This window comes from Mirounga angustirostris, unplaced genomic scaffold, assembly GCF_029215605.1.
Source record: "Mirounga angustirostris isolate CCGP_5_RB_7025 unplaced genomic scaffold, mMirAng1.0.hap1 SCAF_1, whole genome shotgun sequence".
Lineage (NCBI taxonomy): Eukaryota > Metazoa > Chordata > Mammalia > Carnivora > Phocidae > Mirounga > Mirounga angustirostris.
Genome location: NW_026991709.1, coordinates 22,873,089 through 22,894,032, shown reverse-complemented (window position 1 = coordinate 22,894,032; position 20,944 = coordinate 22,873,089). Strand labels below are relative to the sequence as shown.

Here is a 20,944-nt window from a genome sequence, read left to right as displayed (position 1 = left end):
CTTTATTTTGTGCTTCTGTACCTAAAGAACCCACCCACCTAGTCCTCCTAGATTCTTGAATATTTTTCTCTTTATCACTTGTTTTAGGCAATTTGGATATGATATACTTTGGTGTAGTTTTCTTCATTATTCTTGTCCTTAGCTTTCATTTTGACACACTTGGGTTATAATCTTTATCAGATTTGGAAATCTTTCAGCCAGTAGATCTTTACATACTGCTTTCTGTCCCAGACTCCTTTGGAACTTTAAGTTCACATCAACTAGGCCACTTGAACTTATCCTACATCCCTCAGATGTTCTGTTCATTTTCTTTTAGTTCTTTTTTTTTTCTTGATGTATTACTTTTTTAATAGTTTCTGTTACTTCTTTCAAGTTATCTTTTCTTCTGCAATGTTTAATCTACTACTAATCCCGTCTTGTGTATTTTGCCTTCAGACACTGTAGTTTTAATATGTATAAATTTGATTTTTAACATAGCTTCCAAGTCTGTAACATGATCAGTCTTTGCTCTAGATTCTTGAACATATGGAATGCAGTTATAGTGACTGCTTTACTCTTCGTGTCTGCTAATTCTGTCATCTGTGCCATTTCTGGGTCACTTAAGGTTGGATGTATTTTTCTTTTCTCATCATGTCTCATATTTCCTGCTTCTTTTCATGGTGAATAATTTTAAATTAGATGCCAGAATTTGTGGATTTTACTCCTTTACTGTGCTGAGTATTTTTGTATTTACTTTAAGTCTTTTTCAGGAATCCAGATGAATTACTTGGATGCAGTTTCATCCTTTCAGTTCATGCTTTTAAGTTTTGTTAGGGGGGAACAAAATAGTCCAGAGCTAATTTTGCCTCATTCTTGAGGTAAAATCTTTCTAAATTCCTTATTTGCCATATTTTATGAGGTGCTTTTGTTTTGTTTTGTTTCTTCTCATTTTTTTTTTTTTTTTAATCTGGCTCATGGGAATAAAAACTATTTGTTTCTCTGTTTGAGCTTTGCAAATTGTTTCTCCTGAATCTTTTGGGAAGTTCTCTCCCTGGACTCAGTAGTTTCTTTTCATGGACATACGTGCAGCAGTACTCATCTGGAAGACCCCAGGGAAACTTACTGCAGACCTGAGGAAGTCCTCATTGCCCACCTGTCTCCTGTCTGGTACTCTGTCCTGTGAACTTTGCTTCCCCTGACTGCCTTCCCTGCCTCAATTCAAGGAGACTTCTAGACTCCAGCTGGGCCCCTCCTCCCTCTACTGCAGCTTATAAACTCTCTCTAGATAATTAGCTGGGGCAGTAGTAGGACATACCCATTTCCTTTTATATTTCAGAGATCACTGTTGACTGCTTTGTTGACTGATTCACAATGTCTTGAAAACTGCTGTTTTTTTTTTTTTTTTAAGATTTTATTTTTATTTATTTGAGACAGAGAGAATGAGAGAGAGCACATGAGAGGGGGGAGGGTCAGAGAGAGAAGCAGACCCTCTGCCGAGCAGGGAGCCCGATGCGGGACTCGATCCAGAGACTCCAGGATCATGACCTGAGCCGAAGGCAGTTGCTTAACCAACTGAGCCACCCAGGCGCCCCGAAAACTGCTGTTTTGTACAGTATGTTTGATTCTTGGTTCTTTCTTTTACTTGGTAGAATAAATCGGGTGCCTCTTTCTACATCTTGGCTGGAAGCTGACATTCTTGTATATAATATTTCAACATAGTAAACAAAATTCTACAGAGAATGACAAGGATTTGAATAATGCTAGCAGTATGTTTTGTTTGTGATGTTGTTAAATCCTGACCTCAAAATATCACAGTCTCCCGTTCTGTACTGAATATAAAATCATTTTGTATCTATATATCTATGTCTAAATTTCATTTTCTGCCTGTGTTGTCCATACATTTTATTTTGAAATTAATTTATTTTTGTTAATTAATTAATTGTACTCCAGTTTTGACACTGACTGTTGATAGCAGGGTATCACAAAGCTACTCTGAAAGAGCCAAAGCCATGAACTGAAACATGGCCAACATTCTAGGCCAACAAGTCTATGTCTCATAAACAGAAAGACTATAGAAGCTGTGGAATCTGCAGTTCATGATAGATAAAAACAAGCAGCAAGAAGTAAAGGGATTTTCAGAATTCATTTGGCAGATCAGAGTAATGAGTTAAAGAAAGGGGAGGAGTTTGATAAAGTAAAGTAGAAATAAGCACATCTTGAACATGAGCCAAGACTCTCTTAAATTGGGAAATTTATGAGATTTTCCTGCTTCTGAACAATGGGCAACTGACTTCTCCAGGAGTCGTGGACTGTGTTAGTATGTCACCTTAATGAATCTGGTGGATAATTGTTATACATTTAATTATAAATTAAATAATGCCATTATTTATATTATACAATTATAGTATTTATAATACAATTATAATTTTCTAAAACCTCACCATGCAATTTTTTTAAAAGTTTGGATATTTGATTTATGTTAACATACAGTAAAATTTACTTTTTTTATTTTCGCTGTATAGTTTGATGAATTTTAATGTATGCATAGATTCATGTAACCACCACCACCACAATCAGTAAACAGAATTCTTCCATCATCCCCAGACACTTTTATTTTTTTCCTTTTGAAGTTACATCTTCCTATAACCTCTAAGCCCCACATAACCACCACTCCCTTTCCTTCACTATAATTTCATCTTTTCAAGAATGTCACGTAAATGGAATCATCCAAAATCTAACCTATCTAGGGTAAATAAATACCTAGGAGTTGGGTTCCAGGGCTATAAGGTTAGTGCATGTTTTTAATTGCATGAGAAACTGCCAAATCATTTTCCACAATGGCGATATAATTTGAATTCTTTCTAGTAATATATAAGAAGTCAAGTTGCTTCTCATTCTCACTGGTGTTTGATCTTGTCAGTTTTTGATTTTTTGTTTTTAATGCTACACATCAAAATAGGTGTGTAGTGAAATCTCTGTGGTTTTATTTTTTTTTTTAATTTTTTTTAAAGATTTATTTATTTATTTGAGAGAGAGAATGAGAGAGAGAGAGAGAGCATGAAATGGGGGAGGGTCAGAGGGAGAAGCAGACTCCCCGCTGAGCAGGGAGCCCGATGCAGGACTCGATCCCGGGACTTCAGGATCATGACCTGAGCCAAAGGCAGTCGCTTAACCAACTGAGCCACCCAGGCGCCCCAATCTCTGTGGTTTTAATGTGCATGTCTGCAATGTATTGCCATGGCTTTATGCTGTGGCCAATGATAGTGCACACCTTTTCGTGTGCTTGTTTCTCATTCCTGTATCCGTATATCCTTGTCTGTGAAATGTCTTTGCAATGTCTGTACCCATGTTCTAATTGGATTATATTTTTCATTACAGTGTTAGGGTTCCTTACAAATGTTATAAGAGCAGTTTTGTTCTCCAAACAGCCTCTTTAGTGATGTCTGTTCACTTCTTTTGCACTTTTTTTTCTTACTATTGAATTTAGATCGTCTATATATTTCAGATACAATTCCTTGCTCAGAGATGTGTTGATTTGCAAGTACTCTCCCTCATGCTGTGGCTTATCTTTTCATTCTCTTTTAACAGTGTAATTCAGAAAGCAAAGCCTTTTAACTTTACTTTTAAAGAGGTCCAAGTATTAATCTTTTTCTTTTATGGACCATTCTTTTGGCGTCATGTCTAAGAACTCTTCACTTAGCCCAGAGTCACGAATATTTTTCTCCCAATTTTTCTCATAAAAGTTTTATACTTTTATTTATAAAGTATATTTATAAAGTGAGAGACACAGGGAGAGAGGGAACACAAGCAGGGGGAATGGGAGAGGGAGAAGCAGGCTTCCTGCTGAGCAGGGAGCCTGACGCGGGGCTCAATCCCAGGACCCTGGGATCATGACCTGAGCCAAAGGTAGATGCTTAAGGACTGAGCCACCCAGGTGCCCCAAAGTTTTATACCTTCATGTTTTCAGTTTAGGTCTTTGATTCATTTGGGGCTCAGGTTTGTAGGAGGGATAAATTCTGTCCTCAGGTTCATGAATTTGCATATGGATAGCCAATTATTTAAAAACCATTGCTATAATACTATTATTTCTTCATTGAAATGCCTTTGTTCTTAGCAAACTAAGATTTTAGAACATTGGCTGTATCGTAGGAGTCTATTTCTGGACTCTTCTCTGTTCCACTGATCTATGCACCTATCCCTGAACCATTATTGTGCTTCCCTAGTTGCATAGTTTTACCCAGGTCTTAAAATCAGACAGTATGATTTCTATGACTTTGTTCTTCTTTTACAAAAACATTTTGTAAATTCTAGTTTCTTTGCCTTCCACTTAAACTTTAGAATCATTCTGCCTACAAAATTATATACTGCTGGGATTTTAATTAGAATTGTATAGAGTCTTGATAGCAATTTTGAAATATCTGACATATTTTTCAATGTTGAGTCTACAAATATATCAACAGGGTATGTCTCCTTATTTATTAAGGTATTTTTTTCACTTCTTTGATCTGTTTGTAGTTTTTAGCATTCAGATGCCATATGTGAATTTTGTTTGATTAATATCTAAGTGTTATATTTTGGAGCTATTGTATATACTTTTACATTTCTAATATTTCATTAAATATAATATAAATATAAATGTAAATATATATTAGTATATATTTAATTGTTCATTGCAAGTATGTATACAGAAAAATGATTATTTTTGCGTGTTTTTTTCTCATATCTTGTGACTGTGTTAGGTGCATTTATTAGTTCTGGCAATGTTTTTATAGAATTTTGGATGTGCAGTGAAGACAACAATGCATCTGCAAATTGGAAGAAAATTATTTTTTCCTTTCCAATTGTCTGCTTTTTATTCTTATTTGTTGCTTCGTACTGTGTTGCCCTTCAGAATGATGTTAATAGGAGTGTGTAGTGGGGATTTCCTTACTTGTTCCCAAGCTTGGAAATAAAGTATTTAATCTTTTACCTGAGCATCACATGGATTTGGTTTGTTTTCAGTGTATTCTGTTTTCCATTCTTCTATTTCCTCTTCCCTGCCTTCTTTGGATTGTGTGAACATTACTTACCATTCTATTTTACCTATCATGTTTTGGCTATATCTATTTTTCCCATTGCTATTGTGATTAAAATGTACCTATTTATCTTGGAACCAGTATTTTGCTGTCTCATTTGAAATGTAGAAACTGTAGCACCATCTAGGTTCTTATATCCCTTTCTTCTTTGTCTTAGTTGTCTTCTGTATTATACCTGCATTAATCGAAAACCCCTATACTCAATGTTAAAGTTCTATTTCAATCATTAGACATATTTTTACAAAGATATTTATGATTTCTCTTGCTCTTTCCTCATCCCTAAAGTTTCCTCTGATAAAATTTCTCTTTTGTCTGAAGAATTTCCTTTTCCAATTCTTTTAGGATATAATCTTCTGGTAGAAGTTTTATTAATTGTCTTTAACCTGAGAATGATAATGTCTTTATTTTACCCTCATTTCTGAAGGATATTTTTGCTGGACATATAGAACTTTATTCTGACATATCGTTCTTCATGACACTTTAAAAATACTGTTTCACCTCCTTTTGGCCTCCGTGGTTTCTGATAAGAAACCTACAGTTATTTGAATTATTGTTTTCCTATAACTGATATATTTTTTGTAATTGTATGGCTTTAGCTTTTAGCAGTTTGATTATGATGTTGATATTTTCATTTTTCCAACAATCTGTCCAAATTCAGGCCACATATTGTGACCAGACTTCTGTGGGCTGTGGATTAAAAATTAGTTACATTTTCAAAACCTTTGCAGTATTTTCAGATCTGTATACATGTGTACCGTTGGCCACTTCAGTACCTGTGTGGCGGTTTAGCTCTTAGTTCAATTCTCAAAGTCGTGGTACTGTTTAAGATCAGATCTACAAATGCACAGCTCAGGGCTGAGCCCAAGATTTCATGAATAACTTGATGCAGTTGTTTTCCTAAGCTCTTTCTACTCTGTGATGCCTCTCATGTTTTCCTGTTCTGCATGTCTCCAGTTTACAGTCCCTTGGACTAAAAACTGGGGTTTTAAAAAATAGAAATAAAATAATAATAAAAACTGGGGTTTTATCTACCCCTCACTGCCACAGATGTGCCCTTATTGAGGGCCAACTAGCTGGAGGAAAGAAAAGGAGGAAAACAGTGGGATTTTCCTTGCCCTCTTGGGACCACCGTTCTTCTGACTGATGAGGAAGAATGTCTTCTTTCGGAGACTCAGGCACTTGCAGGCTCCCACTGCTGTGCCAGGGAATCTCTTCTGCTCCCTCAGACCAAACTAGAAAGCTTCTCTGGATCTCCAATGGGCCATGTTGATTATTTTTAGGGTTTCCAGCTGCCTTCAGTCCAACCAAGGCGTTCTGAAGAAAAAAAAAAATTTTCACAGATTTTCTTTTTCAAATTCTGATATTTTTCTAGTAATGATATGCCTGCTACTATTTACATTTCAGAATCCTCAAAGAGATTATCCATGCATGCTGTCCTAGTGTTAGGGAAGAATTAAATGACATGGACAGGATGCATTGGGGTTACTTTCATTAACCCAGACCTAGAAATCTATATTATTTTTAAACTTGTTGACACATATATGATCAGGATTTTTTGTTCATTTTTTAAACTCAGAATGAATATCTTTTCAATAAAAATATTAACTGAAATGATTTACAGCAGCTCACTTGATTGACACTCAATTTGTCATTCTAGTGTGGCTCTGAACATTTAACTCAGACTTTAGGATACCTCAGCCTACTTACTAACTTTTGACAGGAGTGTATTTAAGACCATATATATCTACTTTAGTGAATGGGGCAACATTAAAGGACTTTATAGGGGAAAAAAGAAAAGAGGCTGCAACTCTTCTTTCTTTCTGGCAGTCTATCACAGATGAAAATTATATTGGTCTTATAAAATTTGTTCTTTTAAAAAATATGTAATAGTAACTTCCCCAAATTATGAGCTCTATGATCATTTGATGGTTTGTTCTGATATCTATTCAGATATTATAGTAAACTGAACAGTTTTTAATACCAGGATAACCTTTTTCCTCCCAACGTTTTTGTTATCATCATCATTACCTTAATTCCTGTTAAATAAATGAGCCAAAGAAAAACCCCCTCCTCCTATATTAATCCTCATGTTGTTTTCTTCTTCTTAGCATGGAAGGATTCCATCCTTCCACCATTAACTCAAAACCTCATTAGCACCAAATTCAAATTTTTACAAATCTATTGTTTTATTTTTTAATTTAATTTAATTTTATGTTATGTTAGTCACCATACAGTACATCATTAGTGTTTGATGTAGTGTTCCATGATTCATTGTTTGCATATAACACCCAGTGCTCCATGCAATACGTGCCCTCCTTAATACCCATTACTGGGCTAACCCATCCCACACCCCTCTAAAACCTTTAGTTTGTGTCTTGGGGTCCATAGTCTCTCATGGTTCATCTCCCCCTCCGATTCCCCCCTCTTCATTTTTCCCTTCCTTCTCCTAATGTCCTCCATGCTATTCCTTATGTTCCACAAATACGTGAAACCATATGATAATTGACTTTCTCTGCTTGACTTATTTCACTTAGCATAATTTCCTCCAGTCCCATCCATGTTGATGCAATACCCAGGTGGGTATTCATCCTTTCTGATGGCTGAGTAATATTCCATTGTATATTGTTTTAAATATAGCCAAATATGCATATTTTAACCATTTAGAATCCACCTGCCTTGCACACCTTGCAGAAGTGCACCCACCTTCTGCTGGCTGTAGACAAGACAAACTCTGGGCCAGTCCAAACCACAGCTGCCCTCTGGAATTCTCCTGCTGTGCTGCTGAGTGACGTCACCTAGACACAGAAGCCTCCTTCTCAAATCACCTCTCCCAGGAGTTTCCTTGCCCTCCTCCCCCTCTGAGTGGTGCCCCTTCCCACACATACTGTCTCTGGTAGGTCTCTTGCTAGGAAGAATTCACCCTCTTATGCAACTGTCCAAGCACCACCCAAATAAACCCTATTGTCTCCTGCATGCCACCATGATCAGTCCTGAAATCCTCCAACTGACCACATTTCCCAACAGATTGACTTTTCCAGAATTTCTTAAAAGTGCTAATTACTGGGGGTACCTGGGAGGCTCAGTCAGTTAAACATCTGCCTTTAGCTCAGGTCATGATCTCCGGGTCCTGGGATCGAGCCCCACACCACTGCTGTCGGGCTCCCTGTTCAGCAAGGAGTCTGCTTCTCCCTCTCTCTCTGCACACCCCGCCCCCCGCTCATTCTCTCTCTCTCAAATAAATAATCTAAAAAAAAAAAAAATGATCATTACTGACTCTCTAGGAATGTGTTCTGAAACCTTACACATTAAGATTAATTTTAAATATATACTATGGCTTTGCTTTTAAATTACTTTTCTTGACAGCATTATAAGACTTCTCTTTAAAGGCTAATTTGAATTACCAAATTGTGTTCTCTCATTTTGTACCTCAGGTGACATCAAAAGTTTTTGCCTTAGAACTCTTTATATTTGTAAAACTATTGGTGATTCCTCAAGGTTTTGTTTATGTGGGCTGTGCCTATTTATATATATCATATGTATATCATATTAGGCATTGAAATGAGAAGTTTTAAAATATTTGATTAATTCATTTAAATTTTAAAATGTTAATTTGTTAATTGTCAAAAATAATAAGTATGCTAATCCAAGTGTCATATTAAAGAAAATGACATTTTGAAAAATAGAGTAAAACAGTGGCTTTTTACATTAAAATTTATTATTGCAGTACAGTTGACAATGGCACATTTGTTTCAGATGTACACCTTAGTGATTCGATAATTCTATACATTACTCAGTGCTTACCATGATAAGTGTAGTTTACCATCTGTCACCATACAACATGCTTACAATATTAGTGACTATTTTCCCTGCTGCACTTTTTATCTCTGTGACTTATTTTTTTTTTATAACTAGAAGTTTGTACCTCTTAATCCCTTTCACCTGTTTTATCCAGCTCCCCACCCACATCCCTTCTGGCAATGACTAGTTTGTTCTCTGTATTTAAGAGTCTAGTTTCTTATTTGTTTACTTCGGTGTTTATTTGTTTTTGTTTTTTTAATATATTTTACATATGAGTGAAATTATATAGCATGTGTCTTCTCAGTCTGACTATTTCACTTAGCATAATACCCTCAAGGTCAATCCATGTTGTCACAGATGTCAAGATTTCATTTTTTAATGGTTAAGAAATATTCCCTTGTGTGTGTGTGTGTGTGTGTGTATGTATGTCACTCTTATTTATCCATTCATCTATTTATGGACACTTGGTTATTTCTATATCTTGGCTATTATAAATAATGCTGCAATAAGCAGAGGGATGCATATATCTTTTTGAATTGGTGTTTTCATTTTCATTTTCATTTCAATATTCAGTATTGAAATTACTGGATTATATAGTATTTCTATTTTGAATTTTTTCCGTTAACTCCATACTGTTTTCCATAGTGGATGCACCAATTTACAATCTGACCAACGGTACCTGAGGGTTCCCTTTTTTCTGTATCTTCACCAACACTTGTTATTCCTTGTCTTTTTGATACTAGCCATTCTGACTGGTGTGAAATGATATATTGTGGTTTTGTTGGCATTATGGTTTTGATTTCCCCGATGATTAGTGATGTTCAGCATCTTTTCATGTGTCTGTTGGCCATCTGTATGTCTTCTTTAGAAAAATGTCAATTCAGGTCCTCTGTCCATTTTTAAATCAGATCATTAGGATTTTTAGTGTTGAGTTGTATAAGTTCTTCATATATTTGGGATATTAACCCCTTGTTGGATATATCATTTACAAATATATGAATATGTCTCCTCAGGCAAGGAAAACAAAAACAAAAATAAACTATTGGGATTATGCCGAAATAAAAGGCTTTTTTGCACGACAAAGGAAACAATCAACAAAAAAAAGGCAAACTTTTGTTCTGTTTTGTTTTTCACACCTTTGCAAGTTTCTCTAGTGTGTACTATAACAGAAGACAGGGAGATTCTTGTATGTGTGGCTGCATTCAGTCTTCTGTGATATGTTTTTAAACCTGAGAAAAAGACTCTTTTAGACAAGGAGATTATTGAACTTTTCCTCCATTAGCACAGTCTGTAACTGGAATTGTGAAAATGTGAGAATTTTGCAGGAGAAATCCATATTCACACAGATATGTGGTTGGTAAAGGGAAGGCATCATAAGATCCCCTGGATGGGTTTTGAGGACTTCTGGGGTTCTTGAAACATACTTTGTGTACTATAGAATATTGTTAATCATAGAATGTACTCCAAAAAGCATAAAAATGGTATGCTTTATTGTCAACATGTCTAAGACTTTCAGAATTTTTTTTTTATTTTGCCTTGAGTTATCCTCTATTATTAACTTTAGTCTTTTATTTAGTTAGCACCTCTTACTGTGGAAACAAGAAGAAAATGAAAGTAGTGCTTTCCATTCTTCCAACTTCAATTTTTCACTTGGATGTTCTTTGGTAAGGGTTATAATGCTTATAGACATCCAGCTATGAATTAACTTTAGGAAATTATCTGAAAATTATTTACTTCAACTTTATTGTTTTACTTTCTTATTTGTTCATTATATTTTTTTTCTGGTTATAAAAATAATCCACAGTTGGAGTTGAAAATCATGTAATGACCACTGAAGGCAATTTGGTTTAATCCTTTTCAGTCAAAATTGTATATGCATTTACTCTTTGACATATCAATTTTACTTCTAGATAATTAACTGGAGCATTGATTGCACTAGATAAAGATTGTAATAGATAAATATTTGGATATTCTCAGGTAACATAACACATGCCCAGTAGTTTATCCACATGGTAGAAGACTGTGTAATTTGAACAGGAGTGAGAAAGTTCTCTACATAGTAACATAAATATATTTCTTACATGTATTATTAGTTTGAGAAAAGAAGCACAGTACAGAAAAGGGTACATTTTGTAAAAAGAAGGAAACATAAAAAAAATGTGTGTTAATATTTGCATGAAATTGCAGGTAATTAATTAAGTGGTTAAGGAGGAAAGGGGTAAGGTACTGTTGGGAGGGGAAGGTCAAGAATTTTAATCAAAATGTATTCCACTTTCTGTCTGTATAATTTTGACTTCTCTAAATACATAGTAAGTGGAATCATAGACTATTTGTCTCTCTGTGACTGGTTAATTTTACTTAGTATAGCATCCTCAAGGTTCATCCATGTGTAGTATATGTCAGAATTAATTTTCTTTTTAAAGCTAAATAATATTCCATTTTGTTCCTGTACAGCAGTTTGCTTATCCTTTAATGCATTGATGGACATTTAGGTTGCTTTCACTCATAAAATACTGTGAATAATGCTGCTATGAATATGAACATGGCTGTACGAATTCCTCTTTGAGACCTTGCTTGCAATTCACCTTCCATGTCTTCCCCTGGAAGCTGCAAACCTTCAGTAGACTCCAGAGATCCAAGATAGATTAGACAGATTCTGCAATTGCTGCTCAAGTGGGGAGACAGATGCCTGGTGCTTACTATTTTACCATCTTTTTCAAATCCTCCCTAATGCTAATTTCTAAGTGTCACACAGCCTTAAGAGTAAAAACAAGGAAAAGTAAATAAGCAAGGGCTGTGGGTCTTAATTTTAGTAGTCTTCTGCCAGATAAAGGATATACATGTGAATTTATTTGATGATATATATTTTGGCCAGATCTGATTAATCAATGAGTTATGAAAGAGTAGCTTTCCTGACAGTGGTGGTGATTGGGGGTGGGAAGATTGTTACCCTTATCCTGAATAAATTTGGGAGGATTATTGGTGGTGGTCAATTTGAACCACATGAGTATTCCATAGTTAATACTATGTTCTTCATCTTCTGAGAAATATCTAAGGGTTAGTGTGTGGAGGAAGACTGCAAGGCACAAAAGACATGTGGGACTGCTGGATGCTATTGTTGATGAAAGGGAATTAAGCTGTCAAATTAGTGGGAACTTTGGGGCCTGAGCAGCCAATGAGGGAAATTATAACATGAAGTTGGACCAAAATCTCCATTTAAGTCAGAGTTCTGGAGCTACCTGCCTCCACATTCTCATGTTTCTTAAAGCCAAAGAATGAGAACTGAAACTTACCAGAAAATATTGGCTACTTAATATATACAGAATATAAGCCTTTGTAAAGTTATTAAAACTAGATATTTCAGATACAGTCAAATTAAAAAAGTATTTTTAAGAAGTTAAAGTAGAGTAGAAAAATATACTAGATATGGGTCTTATGAGATAACAAGAAATTTGGATGAAATATAATTGTAATCCCTTTTAAAATTATTTAATCCAGGGGCGCCTGGGTGGCTCTGTTGGTTAAAAGACTGCCTTCAGCTCAGGTCATGATCCTGCGTCGGGCTCCCTGCTCTTCCCGGAGCCTACTTCTCCCTCTCCCTCTTCCTGCCTCTCCTCCTGCTTGTGCTCTCTCTCTCTCTGTCAAATAAATAAGTAAAATCTTTAAAAAAATGCATTTAATCCAACTCAATAACGAATTCAGAACCAATGAGGCAATACACATAAAAATGCTCTATAGTCTAAACCGCGGCTAACAAATTCCTTGAATATCTTGGCATCAGAACTAGTGAATACTTCTGCAGGTTTTGAATGCTATTATTCTTCAGAATAGTTCTGAAATTACTCTTAAAATTATCATATAAATATGGAATAGTAATATTGTTCGACAAATCCACACTGTAAGAACGCACATTTCATGAGCACATTGTATCATAAAATGTAAACATTAAGATTTGTCAATTCTTACAGATCATCCAGCATATGCAGTTTACACTATAGAAGAGAGAATTATGATAAAGAATAAATAATTTGTTTCAGTTAGTAAAAATAATTGGACAAGAACTGGAGCATGTGATTCTCCATTTTGAAGTGTTTCTATTTACACAAATGCTTTACTATAGATAGAATTTCTATTAAAGAGTTCATTTGCATTCTAATTATCTAATGGGTTAAAAATATTTATTGTTGTAATAAAAAATAGTCATTGTGCTATTGCTACTACGTTTATTATAACAAAATGAAAAGCATTACATTTTGATTAAAGTGTTCTTTTCTATAATTACAAAAGAACTAAAACAAGATACAGAAAGTCAAATTTCAGTGTACTTAAAATACAGAGTTAATGTCTGAAAACAGTCCATCCTATTGTAATACTTGTAATTATTATGTTACTTTAGAGACAGCATGTCAGATCATGTCCCTTGTATCTAAATTCATAAAGGCAGAAACTTGATTTATCGTGCTTAATTGCTAAGATACATATCAGTTCCTACTCCCACCACTAATGGCAATAATACAGCATCAGTGCTGACCTGAATGCTATTGTAAAGATATTTAATTATTATCAAACTTCTAAATGCCTGTCTGGTCATGTTGTTTAGGATATATAAAAAGCAATTCTATTAATATAATTAATTTTAGGAATATTAGTTGTCAGATTCAATTGAAAATCATAAAAGTGTGCATTAAATAAAAATTTGTGCTGTACTTTGAAATTTAGCATCTATTATGGATGCTATTGATTTGTTTATTGCAAACAGTACATTTTAGTAACAGTTTCAACGTGTCCAAAATGTGCAGCATATACAGTTTTTGCAATGTAATTAGTTAGAAATTGGGGAAGTTTAATTTTAAAATTGAATTGTTCATGAAAATCTATTTCATATTCTCTATGGCTTGAGCAGTTTCTCTTCATAAAATGTTCTATAGTTGTGTGAAGAAATTAAGTGCAGTTAATCAGAAAGAACATTATAGTTTGACACCTAATTTGAAAGCCCTGTCCTGAAGCAGTGAATGATTGCTTATAGAATTACATATGCCGATGAGGACCCAAATAGGAAATCCATTTATGCTCCAAGTAGATCTCAGTGTTGATGTCAGTCAGGGTGGTATTGTCTGTCTTTTTGTGAGAAATATTTCATAAAAGTATATATATAAAAGTATATATAAAAGCATATGATCCAAGAGCTTTTCTTGGATTCTTATATATAAAATAAAGTATATATATATAAATTTGTTAAATGTCTCATTTCTCATTTAGTTTGATAGGTTAAAAATAATAAAATAACATTAGCATGAATTTTTTAATTATTGTACATTGGAAGGCAGATCAGTGGTCTTGAAGTCATCTTACTGTGCAACCAAGTCAGTCCTGTTGATATAAGTACGGAGGTAAGAGATCAAGTTCTAAAGCTTAGCATTTTAACAAAAACAACAACAAAAAAGTAGTTGTCAGAAAGTCCCAATGGCACTGGTGAAATGTTTTTCATCTCTATTTAATCCATATTCATCTCTTTTTTCAGTGCCGCCAATGATCACAATGCCTCAGAAATCCTTTAATGCCACAGCAGAGAGAGGAGAAGAGATGACGTTATCCTGCAGGGCCTCTGGCTCTCCAGAGCCCTCCATCTCCTGGTACAGGTAGGTTACGCATACACGTCCTTCTGGCTTGTGTCCAGAATCAATCTCATGGAAAAAGTTTTCTGATCTTATTTTATCAAGACTAAAAACACTCCTTTGAATTTTATTAAAAGGTTATGGTGGTTTTGTTTTCAGTTAAATTGGTTAGATTAAAATGTTAAAGAGATTAACAGAGTGATTTAACCCAAGTCAAAGGCTACACACATGGTGCTGGCTTTTCTTTGTATGAGGCATGTTTCTGGCCCAGAAGCCCAATGACTGATTCAACCACGTTAATGTTACTGCTAGAAAGTATCTAGAAATACAAATGCTAGTATTAATAGTACCACCATCGTATATATATAAAAACCATTTTATTGGAATGTAATTGTATATCTTAATTATGTACCATTTTATTCAGGAAAAAAGCTAATTATGTACAGTTAAATTTCCATAAATGTAATGTCATTTTTAAAAAGCTTACTTCATCAAATGAATAAACTCTCTATTCTCAATCTGTTCTTTGACAGTTTACTTTTATATATTTCTAACGAACTTTTCAATGTTATTTGATTTCTATTAACCATCAAACAGATATCAACATATTTCATTCTTTTATGTTATGGCTCTGTTAAAAAGGAGACAATGAAACTTTACAAATGGACAATCTTAAAAATACATCTTAGTTATTAATTCAGGTTACCACTCAAGCATAGCTACGGATATTTATAGAATCTCTTCTACACTTCATAAACCAGTGTAAGAAAAATCACAAGAAAACAATTAGTAGAAATATATTCACATTGGCAAAAAGTAGCCATAGTGAGGATTAGGTTTCTTCAAAAAAACAATTTTAAGAAGAATAATTGCAATCCAATTCCCCTTTTTTCTGTTTCTTCCTGAGCACTTACTGATATTCTGTGCATTTCAAACCTTTATCCCTTTAATACAGCAGGTAGCAATAAACAAGATATTTCTTCAAATAAGGTAAATAGATGTTCTTTGCAAACATGAATTCCTTTGTGACATACTGTTGGTATTTTCTAAAGGATTACACATCAAACATTAACATATTCACCCCAGATAATGATCCTGTTATCTCAGAGACTTCTGGTTTCTGGTGTGTATCATTAAGAGTCAATATTACATCTAATTGCAGCACAGAAAAGCTCTTGGATCATTCATTACAATGAACAAATATTGTTCTAGAATCTCATTCTCATCATTTTATCTTTCCAGAGAGACTTCCTTCTGTTTAGATTTCTGTCTTAAAGTTCAACATTTGTTCAAAATTCTCATATTTAAGTGGAAACATAATTATCATACAGGCTAGAATAAATCAAATTCAGAGGTTAACATAGTAAGTCATGTAAACTATAATTTTTAATCATTATATCTTCATATGACATTTGTTTCATCCCTTTAATGGTGTAAATAATAATTGTTCTATTCTCTGGATATTTAATATATAATTGGAGAATGGGAGTATATGATAGTGACATTGACAAAGTTAAAATTAGTATTAGAGGAAGTTTTTTTTTTTTTTAAAGATTTTATTTATTTATTTGACAGAGAGAGACACAGCGAGAGAGGGGACATGAGTAGGGGGGGTGGGAGAGGGAGAAGCAGGCTTCCTGTGGAGCAGGGAGCCCGATGAGGGGCTCGATCCCAGGACCCTGGGATCATGACCTGAGCTGAAGGCAGACGCTTAATGACTGAGCCACCCAGGTGCCCCTAGAGGGAAGTTTTTATTTTGACATATTTATATGTAGATATAAGCATGTTATCCTCGCTAAAAGAAAAAAAATCCTGTAATCATTAGGTAGTATAGTCTACGGCCATGCCACCCTCAGCACGCCCAGTCTTTAGGGCAGCAGTCCAACGAGAAGGACTACCTCTTGCACAGAGATATTTCCAAGGGATATGAGTGAAGCCGATAAAGAAAACGGTTGAGGACCAAACAGTGGGGAAAAATAAGTTTTCACAAAGAGAATCAGGAGCACTTGGTGACATGGAAGCCAAAGTGGGAATAAAAGCCGCTACTCTAGAATATCTCTACCTTAATTCCATTCAAATGCTTCTTCTACATCTTTTGAGAATATCATATGGACTTATATCATTAGCCCACTAATCAGTGAATTCCATTGATTTTCAAATGTTAAAACAGTTTCACATTCCTTGAATTGGACCCACTTGATTATGCTATATTGTCTTTTTTATGTATTGCTAGAGTCACTATGCTAATTTGTGAAAATTTTTGCATTTAGAGTTATGAGAGATACTACTGTCTTTTTGTGTTTTTATTCTTGAATTGTTTGGGGTTAGGGCAATACTGACCTCATAGAATGAGTTAGGGAAGTTTCCTCTTTTGTTTTCTGGTAGAGTGTATATATAATGCCTATTATTTTTTACTTAACTATTTGGAAAAATTTCCAGTGAAACAGTCTGTGCTAGGACTTTTCTTATGTAAAGGTTTAACTACAAATTCAAGTTCTTTCATAGATCTAGGTCTATCCTAGTAATACCTTTGTCTTTCGTGATCTCTGGTGATATATATCTTTCCAGCAAGTTGTTCATTTCATTTTAGTTTTTTTACTAGCATAAAGTCACTTACAGTATTCTCTTATTATACTTATAATTTGTGCATTATCTATATTGATCTTCCCTCTGTCATCCTGATAAGCTGGTAACTGGTTATTTGTTCTCTCTCTTTTTCATCCTCATCAGTCTAGATATAGGTTTATGAAAAGAATGATCTTTTCAATGATCAGCTTTTGATTTCAGCTATTTTCTGTTTTGTTTTTCTATTTTCTAGTTCATTGATCTCTGCTCTTATTTTTATTATTGTCTTCCTTTTGTTTACTTTGTGCTTACTATTCTCTTCTTTTTTAGTGGCTTAAAGTGGATACTTATGTCATTTCAATCATTTATACTTTCCTAATATAAGCATACATTTTTCCCTTTTATTTTTTAAGATTTTATTTATTTATTTGAGAGAGAGAGAGCACATGAGAGGGGAGGAGGGTCAGAGGGAGAAGCAGACTCCCTGCTGAGCAGGGAGCCCAATGCGGGACTCGATCCTGGGACTGCAGGATCATGACCTGAGCCGAAGGCAGTTGCTTAACCAACTGAGCCACCCAGGCGCCCCTACATTTTTCCCTTTAAATACTACTTTAATTGCACCTTACTAATTTTAATATGCCATTATTGTCTAGTTCAATTATATTTTTTAAAGATTTTACTTATTAGAGAGTGTGAGTGAGTTGGGGGAGGGGAAAAGTGAGAGGGAGAAGCAGGCTCCCCGCTGAGTGCAGAGGACCCCGAGATCATGACCTAAGCTGAAGGCAGACATTTAACTTCACTGAGCCACCCAGGTGCCCCTTTATCAAACATTTTTAATTTTTTTCTTGCAATATTATTTTGTTTGTTTCAAGTTTTATTTAAATTCCAGTTAGTTAACATATGATGTCATATTAGTTTCAGGTGTAGAATTTTAGAGATTCATCACTCACATATAATACCCAGTGCTCACGGCAAGCGCCCTCCTTAATCCCCATCACCCATTTAACCCATGCCCCCCTCACTGCCCCTCCAGCAACCCCCAGTTTATTCTCTATTAACAGTTAAGAGTCTGTTTTATGGTTTGCCTCTCTCTCTTTTTTCCCCCTATGTTCATCTGTTTTTGTCTTAAATTCCACATATGAGTGAAATCATATGGCATTTGTCTTTCTCTGACTTATTTCACTTAGCACAATACACTCTAACTCTGTCCACATCATTGAAAAAGGCAAGATTTCATTGTTTTTGATGGCTAATATTCCATTACATACACACACACACACACACACACACCAATTTCTTTATCCATTCATCAGTCGATGGACATTTGGGCTCTTTCCATAATTTGGTTATTGTTGATAGTGCTGCTATAAACATCAGGGTACATGTGTCCCTTCAAATCAGTTCTTGTAATGTTATTTTTGACATTGGTTATTTAGAAAGTTGCTGATTTGTTTCCAAATATTTGGGTATATTTCATATGTATTTCTGCTACTAGTTTCTAACCAAATTCCTTAATTGTCAAAACATACCTTTCATGATATCAATTTATTTAAATTTATTGGGTCTCATTTTATGATCTATATTTTACAGAAAATTTATATATATATATATACATATACATATGTATATATATATTCATTGTATGGAGTAGTCTCTAAATATCAAATAGGTCAGCAAGTTGATTCGTATTAACATCTTCTATACCCTTATTGATTTGACAACTATTGTCTATTTCTTTGCTCAGTTCTCTCTGTTTTGTTCTATGTCTTTTGAAGCTCTGTTACACATACAAACATTTATCAGCATCAGATCAGTATTATAAAAATTATTAAAGAACTTTGTTTAGGAATAAAATGATACCTGATAGAACTTTGAGTCCTTTTATCTCTGTTTTCAATTTTTCATGTCTTTAAGTTCACAAATTATATTGATATATTTTCAAGTTCATTGATTTTTTCTTTTTTTTTAATATTTTATTTATTTATTTGAGAGAGAGAGAATGAGAGACAGAGAGCATGAGAGGGAGGAGGGTCAGAGGGAGAAGCAGACTCCCCGCCGAGCAGGGAGCCTGATGTGGGACTCAATCCCGGGACTCCAGGATCATGACCCGAGCCGAAGGCAGTCACTTAACCAACTGAGCCACCCAGGCGCCCTCACTGATTTTTTTCTTTCACAATGTTTAATCTGCCTTCAAATCTACCAGAGTATTTTTCATCATTCTATTTTTTCTCTCTTTAAGTTTGATGGAGTACTTTATTTTTGAGGTAAAATTGGTATATAGCATTATTAGTTTCATGTATACATCATAATAATTTGATTTTTGTATACATTACAAAGTGATCACCACAATAAGTCTGGTTACCATCTGTCACCATATGATGTTTTCCCTTCACCGATTTCACCCACCCCCTACCTGCCTTCCCCTTTGACATCCACCAGTCCATTCTCTGTATCCATGAGATTGTTGTGTTTGTTCATTTCTTTTGTTTTTTAGGTTCCATGTGTAAGTAAAATCATATGGTATTTATCTTTCTCTGTCTGACTTATATCACTTAGCATAATACTTCTAAGGTTCATTTGTGTTGTCACAAATGGCAGGATCTCCTTTTTTTTCTATGGGATTTTTCCAGTTTTCTTCTTGTAATTGATTTCTAGTTTCATATCATTAAGGTCAGAAAAGATGCTTGGTATGATTTCAGTCTTCTTAAATGTATTGAGACTTGTTTGTGGCCTAATGCCATTTATCCTGGAGAATATCCTATGTACACTTGAGAAAAATGTGTATTCTGCTGCTTTTCGATGGGCTGTTCTGTATATATATCTATTACGTCCATCTGGTCTAATGTGTTGTGTAAGGCCAATGTTTCCTTATTGATTTTCTGTCTGGATGATAGATCTATTGGTATGAATGAGGTATTAAAATCCTCTACTACTATTGTATTGCTGTCAATTTATACCTTCAGGTCTGTTAATACTTGCTATATATATTTCGGTGGTCCTATTTGGGGTGCATAATTATATACAAATGTTATATCTTCTTTTTCGAATGACCCTTTTATCATTACATAATGCCCTTCCTTGTTTTTTTTTTTGTATAGTATTTTTCTTTTAAAGTCATTATTTTGTCTGATATAAGTATAGCTATGCTAGCTTTGTTTTCATTTTCATTTGCATGGAATATCTTTTTCTGTCCCTTCACTTTAAATCTATGTGTGCCCTTAGATCTGAAGTGGGTCTCTTATAGACAACATATCAATAGGTCTTGTTTTATCCATTCAGCCACTGTATGTCTTTTGATTGAAGAATTTAGTCCATTTGCATTTAAAGTAATTATTGATAGCTAGGTACTTAGTGCCATTCTGTTCATTGTTTTCTGGATGGTTTATAGTTCCTCTTCGTTCCTTTCTTCTCTTTCTGTCTTCCCTTGTGGTTTGATACCTTTTTTTAGTGTTGTGTTTAGATTCCTCTCCCATTATCTTTTGTGTATCTACTATACAGGTTTTTGCTTTGTGAGGCACACATATAACAGACTGCATATATAGCAGTTTAAGTTGAGAGCAATGTAAGTTTTGAAAACACATTAAGGACTCTAGATTTTTTCTCCCCCACCCCAGGTTTTATGTTTCTGATGTCATACGTTACATCTTTTTATTTTGTGTATACCTTGACAAATATTGTAGTTACAGTTGGTTTTACTACCTTTGTCTTTTAAATTTCATTGTAAGTTTTTAAGTGTTAATCCACGATCTTTAATATATTTGCCTTTTCTAATCAGATTTTTACTTTCATACGTTTTCTTGTTATTAGCTAGAACCTCTTTTTTTTTAAGATTTTATTTATTTATTTGAGAGAGAGAATGAGAGAGAGAGAGAGAGAGAGAGCACATGAGAGGGGGGAGGGTCAGAGGGAGAA

The 20,944-nt window shown here is 34.5% G+C and overlaps 1 protein-coding gene across 1 annotated transcript in view; it reads left to right on the top strand.

The window, feature by feature from the left end:
- The window catches only part of NCAM2 (neural cell adhesion molecule 2), a 516,332-nt gene that overhangs the window by 322,535 nt on the left and 172,853 nt on the right, over positions 1–20,944 (top strand). The window contains exon 6 of the mRNA XM_045902626.3: positions 14,374–14,491. Within this exon, the coding sequence (XP_045758582.1) occupies positions 14,374–14,491 (118 nt within the window). The remainder of the gene's footprint in view (positions 1–14,373; positions 14,492–20,944) is intronic.